Genomic DNA, 12840 nt, shown 5'->3' with positions numbered 1-12840 from the left:
TACAGAGACTGCTCTCCTTAGAGTTACAAATGATCTGCACTTATTATCTAATCGTGGTTGTATCTCTCTATTACTGCTATTGGATCTTAGAGCTGTATTTGACAATACTGACCACAACATTCTCTTGAATAGACTAGAAAACTTTGCCTGCATTAATGGATGTTCATTAGCATGGTACTTATCGACCGCCATCAATTTGTTGCAGTGAATGAAGAGGTATCATATCGATCACAAGTGCAGTATGGAGTTCCTCAAGGCTCTGTACTAGGGCCATTACTTTTCACACTATACATGTTACCCTTGGGAGATATCATCAGAAAGCATGATGTTAGATTTTACTGTTATGCTGATGATACTCAGCTCTATATTTCTTCACGGCCCATAGAAACATACTAATTGGAAGAATTAATGGAATGCATAATCGATATAAAAACCTGAATGAGGAGTAATTTCTTACTGCTTAATTCTGGAAAAAAAAACAGAGGTGTTAATTATAGGATCTAAAAATTATGCATGCAATAACTTAGAACGCTGTCTAAAACTTGCTCTATCAGTTCTTTGTCATTAGTTAGGAACTTAGGTGTGCTATTTGATAATCTTCCTTTGAAAGCCACATTTGTAGCATTTGTAAAATTGCATTTTACCATCTCAAAAATATATTTAAATTAAGATCTGTGCTCTCAAGGTTGAATGCAGAAATGTTAATTTATGCATTTATGACCTCAAGGTTAGCTTATTGCAATGCTTTATTGGGTTGTGATTCTGCAAACTTAATAAACAAACTACAGTTAGTCCGAAACACAGCAGCTAGAGTTCTTACTAGAACCAGGAAGTGTGACCATATTAGCCGGTCCTGTCAACAACATATTGCTTATTACTTATAAAGCCCTGAATGGTTTAACACCTCAGTATTTGAATGAGCTCTTGTTACATTATAATCCTCCATGTCCGCTGCATTCTCAAAACACAGGCAATTTGATAATACGTAGAATATCAAAATCAATTAACAGCTCTGTTTTTCAGAATTTAGCAGTAATTGATTACTTGTCATCCAGTTTTTTATATTGACTGTCCATTCCATTAGTTTTTCAAATTGGTGTGTTTCACCGGGCCACAAAGAAATATAGAGCTGAGTATCATCAGCATAACAGTGAAAGCTAACGCCATCATTCCTAATGATATCTCCCAAGGGTAACATGTAAAGCGGGAAGAGTAGCAGCCCTAGTACTGTGCCTTTTGAGGTACTCCATACTGCACTTGTGATCGATATGATACCTCTTCATTCACTGCTACAAGTTGATGGCAGTCATATACTGTAAGTATGATTTAAATCATGCTAATGTACTTCCATTAATGCCAAAGAAAGTCTTCTAGTCTATGCAAAAGAATGTTGTGGTCAATTGTGTCAAACGCAGCACTAAGATCCAATAGAACTAACAAATAGATACAACCATGATCAGATGATAAGAGCAGGTCATTTGTAACTCTAAGGAGAGCAGTCTCAGTACTATGATACGGTCTAAATCCTGACTGGAAATCCTCACAGATACCATTTTTCTCTAAGAAAGAATATAATTGTGAGGATACTACCTTTTCTAGTATCTTGGACAGAAAAGGGAGATTCAAGGTCAGTCTATAATTAACTAGTTCTTTGGGATCAAGTTGTGGTTTTTTGGTGAGAGGCTTAATAACAGCCAGTTTGCAGGTTTTGGGGACATATCCTAATAACAATGAGGAATTAATAATAGTCAGAAGAGGATCTATGACTTTTGGAAGCACTTCTTTTAGGAGCTTAGATGGAATAGGGTCTAACGTACATGTTGTTGGTTTAGATTATTTTTAGTTTATACAATTCCTCCTCTCCTATAGTAATGAGTGTAACTGTTCCTCAGGGGATCTATATTACAATTTTATCTCTAATAGTATCGATTTTAGAAGTGAAGTAGTTCATAAAGTCATTATTGCTGTGATGTTGGGAAATGCCAACACTTGAGGCATTATTTTTCTTTAAATTAGCCACTGTATTAAATAAATACCTGAGGTTATGTTTGTTTTCTTTTAAAAGAGAAGAAATCTAATTGGATCTAGCAGTTTTTAATGCTTTTCTGTAGGATAGGTTACTTTCCCGCCAAGCAATATGAAATACCTCTAGTTTTGTTTTCTTCCAGCTGCTCTCTTTAGGGTGCGAGTATGCTCATTATACCATGGTGTCAGATTGTTTTTCTTAACCTTCCTTAAAGCGTAAAGGAGCAACTGTATTTAAAATGCTAGAAAAGAGAGAGTCCATAGTTTTTGTTACATCATCAAGTTGTTCTGATGTTTTGGATATGCTAAGGAATTCGGATACATCAGGAAGATAACTTACAAAGCAGTCTTTTGTGGTAGAAGTGATGGTTCTGCCATACTTGTAACAAGAAGTAGAATTTACAATTTTGGCTATATGAAGTTTGCACAGAACTAAATAATGATCTGAGATATCATCACTTGGCTGCATGATTTCAACACCATCAACATCAATTCCATGTGACAGTATTAAATCTAGAGTATGATTTCGACAAACAGTTGGTCCTGAGACGTGTTGTCTAACCCCAATAGAGTTCAGAATTTCTATAAATGCTGATCGCAATGCATATTTTTCATTATCAACATGGATATTAAAATAACCAACTATTATAACTTTATCTGCAGCCAGAACTAACCTGGATGTAAAATCAGCAAACTCTTTAATAAAGTCTGTATGGTGCCTTGGTGGCCTGTATACAGTAGCCAGTACAAACATCATAGGGGATTTGTCATTAACACTTGAATCCTGCACTCTGAGAAATCCAAAAACATTGTTATAACTTTAAGCAACACCTCCCCCTTTGCTTTTTGGACGCGGCTCATGTTTATAACAGTAATCTTGGGGTGTGGACTCATATAAAATAATGTAATCATCAGGTTTTAGCCAGTCAGTGTTTCTTTGTTCAGTCAAACATAGCACATCTAGATTATGATCAGTGATCATATTATTTATAAAAATAGTTTTCGTAGAAAGGGATCTGATATTCAGTAAGCTAAGCTTTATCATTTGTTTATCCGTATTGCATCTGTTTTTTTATTGATTGAACTTCAATTAAATTGTTACTCATAAATTGTTTTGGACATTTTTTTGTATTTTCTAGTTCGAGGAATAGACACAGTCTCTATAGTGTGATATCTAGGTGAAAGAGTCTGTGATGTGTGATTTGAGGCAGCTAGCAGACGGTCGGTTTAGCCATTCTGTCTGCTTCCTGTTCTGGGCCCCAGTTAGTCAAGTACAAACTCTAAGACTATGTGCCATATTTCTAGAAAGAAGAGCGGTGCCACCCCAGGAGGGATGAGGACCAATCTCTTTTCAACAGGTCAGGTCTGCCCCAAAAAGCTCGTCCAATTGTCTATGAAACCTATGTTGTTATGCGGGCATCACTTAGACATCCAGCCATTGAGTGATGACAATCTGCTATCCATCTCGTCACTACGGTAAGCAGGAAGAGGACCAGAGCATATTACAGTGTCTGACATCGTGCTTGCAAGCTCACACACCTCTTTAATGTTATTTTTAGTGATCTCCGACTGGCGAAGTCGAACATCAATGGCGCTGGCATGAATAACAATCTTACTGTATTTACGTTTAGCATTAGCGAGCACTTTTAAATTTGACTATGGTGGCTCGTGTCTCTATATTCACGTTCCGTACAATAGAATCGCCAATAACTAGAGCACTTTCATCAGGTTTCTCAGTGGGTCTCACTGAGTGGGGAGAACCTGTTTAATGTTTTGATAGTAACAGAAGAGCTGTGTTTTGACCCACGACTATGATGCATCACTGTCACCCAGTTGCCCTGCTGCAGGGGCTCTGTTTCCGGAACTGAACAATGTAGCCTACTAGAATCCCTGAGCTAGACGCATCCAAAGCCGTACCTAGAGCCCTAACATTCTTACTGTCCTCAATTAAAGTTTGGATGCGTGTCTCTAATTCTGAAATATTCTCTGTCAGCCTAACTATTTCCCTGCATTTATCACATGTGAATCCCTCATCAGCGACAGAGATAGATAAACTGTACATGTGGAAAGAGGTGCAAATCACAATAGCAGGAGAAGCCATTGCTCACCATGCTTGATGAAATATTCTTACCACAGTTGTTTGATGAACTTGTGAAAAACTTGAGCGAGAGAGAGGAGAGGAGAGGAGAGGAAAGGAGAGGAGAAAACAGCGATAGGTACGAATGAAAACACTAATGGCAAGCTAACGAGTGCTAATGCAATACAGGTGCAGGTGGATTTAAAATAAAAGTGAACAAAGAAAATTAATCTGATAAGATTGGTCGATAATAACAGAAATATGGTGGGAATTAAGTTATATTTTATCACTTTAAACAACAGAGAGTGATAGTAAGATAAAGATTCTAGGGAAAAAATAGCTACAAGGACCTATGATCAGCAGCAGCAAGGCCAGCAGGAAGCAGAGAAATCACTGTCCAACAGAGACACCCACAGTCCCATACAGAATAACAATGATAATAGTAATTATTTATCTTAAATTTTTCTCTTTATATTGTTAAATCCATCAAGTTTTTAAAAGCTGTAGGGAGATTTCTGTATGCTTCTCATTACAAATTTTCTGTCCATGAAAGTGTTGAAAATTATGCAGAAAATAAAAGTGAACCTTGCCCATCCTGCTTTCCTAAATGCATGTAATTATCCACTTAAAATCATGCATAGATGAAGTTTGTATAAAGCAGCATTTACCATGAACTGAGCCACTATGAGACAATTAAAACACTCATCATGAACTGTGCATGTGAAAATGAATACTATACACACTTTACACTGAAAGACCCAGGGCATCAGACCAAATATTTATTTAAAATGCAATTTTCCAATCTGATAATCACATTAAATCATATTGCTAATCTCATTTTATTTTGATTAATCGTGAAGCCCTAACTGACAACTGACAATTAACCTTACTGATGAGTCTCTGCAGCTGTACCCATATTGTATGTTCCAAAGGTTTGTTTTAAAACTTATTTTACTGTCTCAAACACATAGACAGGTTGTTTACATTGTTATCTTGCTAAGCTAGTATTCAGGCTTTCAGATTGCATAACAGAGGAGGTCAGACGTTCAGTCCAGTAGGGGACAGATTGACCTACTTGCCTTCACAAAAGTACAGTGCTCCAAAGAGCCTGCTCATCAGAAACAACTTTGTAACTCCTGAACTCATTATCTCTCTCTGTTCTCTCTCTCTCTCTCTCACACACACACACACACACACACACACACACACACACACACACACACACACACACACACACACACACACACACACACACAGATCAACGCTCTAAAGAAGAGTGGTGATAGTTTTCCTCTGACTACAGCCTCTGGGAGAGTTCTAGGGAAGGTGAGTGGAAGAAAATAAACTAATCAACTAATTAGAATTAGAATAGCTACAACTGATAAAAAACATAAAATGAGGAGCATTTTCAGATGATCCCTGCCCTATGCTTTTAAAGAAAAGTAAGAAATGTAGTTATTAAATATTTTTTTTAAACATTCTTGAATTTGTTGTGTTCAATTAGACATGACATAATGGTGCCTTAGAAGCCAATCCATAAACAAGTTTTCATAGCAAGTGGTGATTCTGACATACTCAACCATTTTGCTCCAAACCTGAAGAAAGACACCTTCATTGGATGACTAAAGAAAATGTCATGGGCTGACTGTCACTTCAGTCACCATTCACTTTGATTGCATATTTCCCCCCCGACACATTGGATTCCTATAGTGTTTTTAAATATATATATATATTTATTATTTTTTAAATTGTTATTATTTGTACTTTTAATTATTCTGTTTTTGGTATGATATGGAAGAAAAATACAATCTAAAGTTAAAGCAAATTTGACTGAGGATGTCAATCTGCCTAACATCTCCTTTTGTATTCTACAAAGAAAATAAGTCAGATTTACACATCGTTAGTTTATATGTATATATATATATATATATATAAACAAACAATGTTGTGGTCAGAACTGTTGGTACCTTTTGTAAATATGAACAAAGAAACTGTGAAAAAAACGTGTCGATCATCATTTTTGAACTTTTATTTTTGTTTTAACATTTACAAAAATGTAACTGAAGTAGAAGAATTTAAGAATAAGAATTTAAAATGGGGAAGAATCTCATTATGATATATATATATAATTCGTTGTTTTTTTTTTTTTTTTCCTTGTAATACATGTTGACAACAATTTACCGTTGTGACGATCAGGACCCGGTGAAACACGGGGAAAGAGAGATCCAATTGCAGTGAGTTTTTATTTAGGGTAATCCAAATCGAAATCCAACAAGCCCGGGTCAAAACCAGAAACAATCCAAATAAACAAACCAGGAACGGAAAGAGGAACAGGAACTCGGAATGTGAGGATCTCGGAATACGAGAAGACTGGGTATGGAAAGAAACGGAAGGAAAGGACTCCATGCAGACAACAGGAAAAGACTGGTTAATATAGGGAGGCTAATGACTAATAAGTGAAGGCACCTGGTGCAATTAACAGGAGTGCAATTACTGTGATGAAGGGACAAGGCTAGTGGGAATTGTAGTGAGGTGCCTAAGGGGAAGTGAGCCCACTAGTGGACACCCAGGGAAACAGAGACCAGACAGCGTGACATTACCCCCTCCTCCACGGAGCAGCTACCAGATGCTCCACCCGAACCCAAGAAGAGACCAAAGAACAAGAGACCAGGAGGGAGGTGGAGCGGCGGAGGACCAGGGGGAGGGACGGAGGGCCAGGTAAAATGGGGAAACAGAGACAAGAGGATCAGTTAAAATGGGGAAACAGAGACAAAAGGACCAGGTAAAAATGGGGAAACAGAGACAAGAAGTGCAAACACAAAACAAGGAGCCCAGGAGGGAGGTGTAACGGCGGAGGATCAGGGGGAGGGATGGAGGGGCCAGTTCCTTAGAGGGAAACAGAGAGAAAGACAAAGACAAGGAACCCAGGAGGGAGGTGAACCGGCAGAGGATCAGGGGGAGGGAAGGAGGGCCAGGTCCATAGATGGAAACATACTTGCCTAACCAGACTTGCTCTCCTGTGTCATCGATTCCACTGTGGTGGTCTTCTGCGCTGCCCTGGTGGACGAGGAGGAGCACAAAGAGGAGCGGAGCGAGGAGCACAAAGACAAAACAACAACAAACACAAACACAAGTCCAGGAAGGACATAACATGAAGCCCACCAGGGCAGAGCAGAAGACCACCACATCCGTGTGGTTGAGACAGAAGCCCACCAGGGTGGCGCAGAAGACCACCACATCCGTGTAGTTGAGACAGAAGACCACCAGGGTGGCGCAGAAGACCACCACATCCGTGTGGTCGAGACAGAAGCCCACCAAGGCAGCGCAAAAGACCACCACATCCATGTGGTCGAGACAGAAGTCCACCAGGGCAGCGCAGAAGACCAGCACAGTGGGATCGATGACACAGGAGAGCAAGTCTGGTTAGGCAAGTCTGAAACAGAGAACATGAACAAGTTAAGGGTAGCCTCTGTGGCCACGACAGGATCAGTCGAGCGCTCATAGAGTTCAGCTGAGACGTGATGAGGCTCTGGAAGTTCTGCAGAGGCGAGGAGAGACTCTAGTAGTTCAGCCGAGACTAGGAGAGGTTCTGGTAGTTCAGCAGAGACGTGGAGAGACTCTGGTAATCCCATGGTGTTTAGACTGGATTCCAGAAGATCAATGCTGTTTTGACTCTGCTCATGAAGATCATTTGTGGCCTGACTCTGCTCATTAAGATCATTAGTGACTTGCCTTTGCCCATGAAGATAGTCGGTGACTTGACCTTGCCCATGAAGAACACTGGTGCCTTGACTGTGTCCATGAAGATCACTGGTGACTTGCCTTTACACATGAAGATCAATGGTGACTAGAATTTGTTCTTGAAGATCAATGGTGACTTGCCTTTACACATGAAGATAGCCGGTGACTTGACCTTGCTCATGGTGACTGGTGACTGGACTTTGCCCGTGAATTTCACCTGTGACTTGCCCTTGTCCATGAATTTCACCTGTGACTAGCCCTGGCTCTGGAAGGTCAACGGTGACTAGCCCTGACTCTGGAGGGTCACGGAGTACCTGACTCGACTCTGCAGGGTCCACGAGCATCTGACTCGACTCTGGAGGGTCAACGGGAACCTGACTCGACTCTGGAGGGTCAACGGGAACCTGACTTGACTCTGGAGGGTAAACGGGAACCTGATTCGACTCTGGAGGGTCAACGGGAACCTGACTTGACTCGGGAGGGTCAACGGGAACCTGATTCGACTCTGGAGGGTCAACGGGAACCTGACTTGACTCGGGAGGGTCAACGTGAACCTGATTCGACTCGGGAGGTTCAACGGGAACCTGACTCGACTCTGAAGGATCAACGGGAACTGACTCGACTCTGGAGGGTCAACGGGAACCTGACTCGACTCTGGAGGGTCAACGGGAAACTGACTCGACTCTGGAGGGTCAACGGGAAACTGACTTGACTCTGGAGGGTCAACTGTGGCTGTCATTCTGTGGAAAGGCACTGGACAAGCAGCCATCTTGTGCCATGACGCTGGACTAGCGGCCATCTTGGCCCGTGGCGCTGGACTGGTGGCCATATTGGGCAGTGGCGCTGTGCCGGCGGACATCCTGGACAGTGGTGCTGGGCCGGCGGCCATCCTGGACAGTGGTGCTGGGCTTGCGACCATCTTGTGCTGTGGCACTGAGCTGGCGACCATCTTGCGTCTTGACACTGAGCTGGCGGCCATCTTGCATCGTGGCACAAGGCTGGTGACCACCTTGTGCTGTGGTGCTGGGTTGGCGTCTATCTTGCCTCGTGGCGCTGGGCTGGCGGCCATCATGTGCAATGGCGCTGGACTTGCGCCCACATGGGCAGTGGCACTGGCCAGTGGCACCGGCCCAGCGCCGCTGCGCAGAATGGCCGCCAGCCATCTTGTGCTGCAGCGCTGGGTTGGTGGCCATCTTGTGCAGCGACTCTGACTCGGCAGACGTGCGTCTCCTCTGCCCTCTCCATCCGCAATGGTGAGACGGCGGCTCCGATCCGTCCCTCACGAGCCCAGGGTCAAAGTGGGGCCATGGTGGAGAGTGATGCCGGACCTCCTGTCGACCACTCACTCCTCTGCGACCTCCCCTGGTCCCACGAAAAACGACTAGGTGGGTACCCTCAAAACCACTCCTTCTATCCCGCTCGGTGGCTGGGGAGGAAACATCAAGAAACATACCGGATCTTAGTGGATGGAGTCCTTCTGTGGTGATTGGAACCCAGTGAAACACAGGGAAAGAGAGATCCAATTGCAGTAAGTTTTCATTTAGGGGAATCCAAATCGAAATCCAACAAGCCGGGGTCAAAACCAGAAACAATCCAAATAAACAAACCAGGAAGGGACAGGAAGGGAACAGGAACGGAAAGAGGAACAGGAACTCGGAATGCGAGGAACTCGGAATACGAGAAGACTGGGTACGGAAGGAAACGGAAGGAAAGGACTCCATGCAGACAAGAGGAAAAGACTGGTTAATATAGGGAGGCTAATGACTAATAAGTGAAGGCACCTGGTGCAATTAACAGGAGTGCAATTAATGTGATGAAGAGACAAGGCTAGTGGGAATTGTAGTGCCTAAGGTGAGGTGCCTAAGGGGAAGTGAGCCCACTAGTGGACACCCAGGCAAACCAGACAGCATGACAATGGTATCCTTTGATTCAATACTTCTTTCAACATCATTTACCAAGATAACAGTGCTATAATGCCTGCTGAGGTCGGAGAACACCTGAAAAGAGATCAGATATGTTTACTTCATACAGAACCACTCAGATCTTTTAGATTCCCAGGTCCATGTTGGTGGTTCTACTCTTATTGTCTATAGGGTACAGGTCAGGGAACTGGAATGACCATGGCAGAAGCTTTGGCTTTGTTTTGTACTCAGTGAAGCATTTTTTTGTTGTTGTTGTTGTTGTTTGTTTTATGATCAATGTCCTGATGGAAGATCCAGCCATGGTCCAAGATTTCTAGCAGAGTCATTTAAATTTTTGAATCTGTTTGTATTTGCTAGAATCCTTGATGCCATCTATCTGAACAAGATGTCCAGGTACTCTGGCAGAAAAATAGACCCACAACAATAATGATATGGCAGTATATTTAATTGTATGCATGGGGTACTGTGTGCACCAAACCCATATTAAGTGTCTAAAAAAACTTTTGCAACTTTATGTGGATTCATTTAAGACAGCTTATTGCCATCTGTGTCTTTCTGTGTGTTCATTGACACGGTTACATGACAGATTACCTGACCAAAAGAGAGTAAGACAGATACATCTGTTACTCCATTTAATTTTCCCATTTTTGTCAGTGTTTTTTTTTTCCATTATGGACAGTCCTGCCATTCAACCCCACTGATGAGGATTTCACTAGCCCCACCCCTGAACCAAGGCCTAGCCAACCATCGCCTCGCTATGCAGAACCAGAGCCATATAGAGAGAGAGTTGCGACAACGGAAGTTCGAAATGTTTGGTTGTCACGTGATTCGTGTAGACTTCAAATAGTTCCAGGAAGTGCATTGGCGGCCATTCAAACTGATAGAGTAGAGTGACAGAACTGCGATTTCTGGTAATAAGGAGTCAATAAAAATACATTTTATATATTTATACAACACACTGACATATGTATGTAGCATGAGTATGTAGTTACAGCGATGTTGTTTTTAAAATATCAAATCGGGTAATATTTGAGGATTAGTGTTCAATTACCGTTATTTTAAAAACGTATTTCAGGCTAACGTTAAGTTTTATAAACACGGGTTCCTGTTGCCTTTTTACGTTACATATTGTCCATTTTTTCACTGATCTAATGTTAACTCATGTCATATTGATGACATTCAGGTAGTACAGAGACAGGCTGGTGACAGGTGATTTTCAGCTCGCACCGCACTATGGGTCAATTAACTGTTAGCAGCAGTAATTAGCATGTTAAATAAATGTAAAATGAAGCTTATTGTTTATAATTCTTACAATTACATATAGTAATATAATTATGTATTATAAATAATATACCTATTATATCTAGTATAATTCTTACAATACTTATTCATGTACACAATATATTCAGGTTTAAAACAACTTAAGCATACTCGTATATAAACATGTACACTGCCATTCAAAAGTAATGATGCTGAAAATTCAGGTTGGCATCACAGGAGTATATTACATTTTAAAATAGAAAAGTTATTTTAAATTGTAATTATACAATTAACTATTTACAGCAATTCATGAATACATTTCTAATAACTTTAATAGCATGACAAGCATTTTGTATGTGTCCTTTCTTTAATGTTGTCCTTGCATAGTCTCCACCGTGGTTTACTGTGCTGCATGGGGATGCTCCACTCAGTCAGAGAAAGGTGTGCGAATGTATGGCTTCCCCGCTGGCATAGAGAGGAGAAAATAATGGTTGGCTCAAGTCAGCAGGAGCAATCTAAATACAAATAAAAATTACAACAACAAAAAATTGTTAGGTAATTATATTTACATTTATTAGCACTTTTTTACATTGACAATGTTTTACTAGAAATAAGGAACAAGCAAAGCCTTGCAAAACCCAGGGAGCTGAGACTCATGGTGAGACATTGCAGAGAGTCATCAGTGTTACCTATAACTGTGCATTTAACCACCATGTGATATGTACTGTATGTGGGTAGACAAAAAAAAAAGGTGTGTGTGGAAACTAAACTGAAGTCAGTATGCAGACAAATTGCGGCAAAGCAATTTGTCATGACCAAAAAATTCAAGAGTAGGCTGAGATCAGATGCTATTCCCACAATCTTTGTACATTGTCCTGTGGTCAAAAAGAGGAGGGCCCTGCTCCACGATGCACTCCTAGACCTGTGAACATACAAGAAATGGCTGCTGATTACAGCTATGTAATTTCAGGTGATTCATATATAATAAGTACAAACTCGTACTAGTTGAAGTAAAGTGATGTGATATTTTCAATATTTAAAATTAGCAAAACCATGTATTCTACCTCTATCAGTTTCAAAGGTTGAGGAAAAAAGAACGAGGACACTCAGAGAAGGGAAAGTGAGAATGAAGAAAAAGGACATGGCTAGAGAGGAGAGACAGGGACAGGTGACACTGCCCAGTCAACCAGCAGCAAGTCAGCATTCCAGTGATCCATCAGCCAGTTACCTGGATCTATTAAAAAAATTTAAGAGACAAAAAAAAACAAACAAAAAAAAACAATGCAAAGGCAGCACTAAGAAAAATAATGAAAATTCAGCTATCAAAAAAAAAGGTCCCCTCAGCTCTCCTGACCTGCATCCTCACTGATGCTCCATCCCAGAACAATTCAGTGGCACCACTAATCCTCCACCCACCAGCACCCACAGAATATTACAGTATGTTACTTTTATACACTAACAAGTTTAAGTATATAATACAGTATTATTATATAATATAGACAGGTAATAGTAAATGAATCACAATGACTAAAAACACTCCACCCATGTTTTGCAAACTCAATTCACTCTAAATGTATATCAATAGGGTGCATTTTATTATTAAGTAATTTAATACGTGTAATAAGGAACAAACTTTATAACCTAATTTTTACCACTTCCACTCACCGCTGTCACACGTTATATTGAACTAACGTAATAGGCTATGTAACGTTAGCTAACTTTCGCCACCCTGCAAAAAAATATGTTTATACTCCTTTTTTTCTAATTGCAAACACGATGGATGAAACTGAATTATGAGAACAGATTTTACAATTA

General features: G+C 40.8%; 1 protein-coding gene across 4 annotated transcripts in view; it reads left to right on the top strand.

Annotated features, from left to right (window-relative positions):
- Positions 1-12840, top strand: part of LOC113071792 (endonuclease V) — a 197528-nt gene that overhangs the window by 123415 nt on the left and 61273 nt on the right. For all 4 annotated transcript variants that reach the window (XM_026245105.1, XM_026245107.1, XM_026245106.1 and 1 more), the window contains one exon: positions 5360-5428. In XM_026245105.1, the coding sequence (XP_026100890.1) occupies positions 5360-5428 (69 nt within the window). The remainder of the gene's footprint in view (positions 1-5359; positions 5429-12840) is intronic.

The sequence above is a fragment of the Carassius auratus genome, unplaced genomic scaffold (assembly GCF_003368295.1).
Source record: "Carassius auratus strain Wakin unplaced genomic scaffold, ASM336829v1 scaf_tig00008137, whole genome shotgun sequence".
Lineage (NCBI taxonomy): Eukaryota > Metazoa > Chordata > Actinopteri > Cypriniformes > Cyprinidae > Carassius > Carassius auratus.
This window is presented reverse-complemented; position numbering and strand designations above follow the sequence as displayed.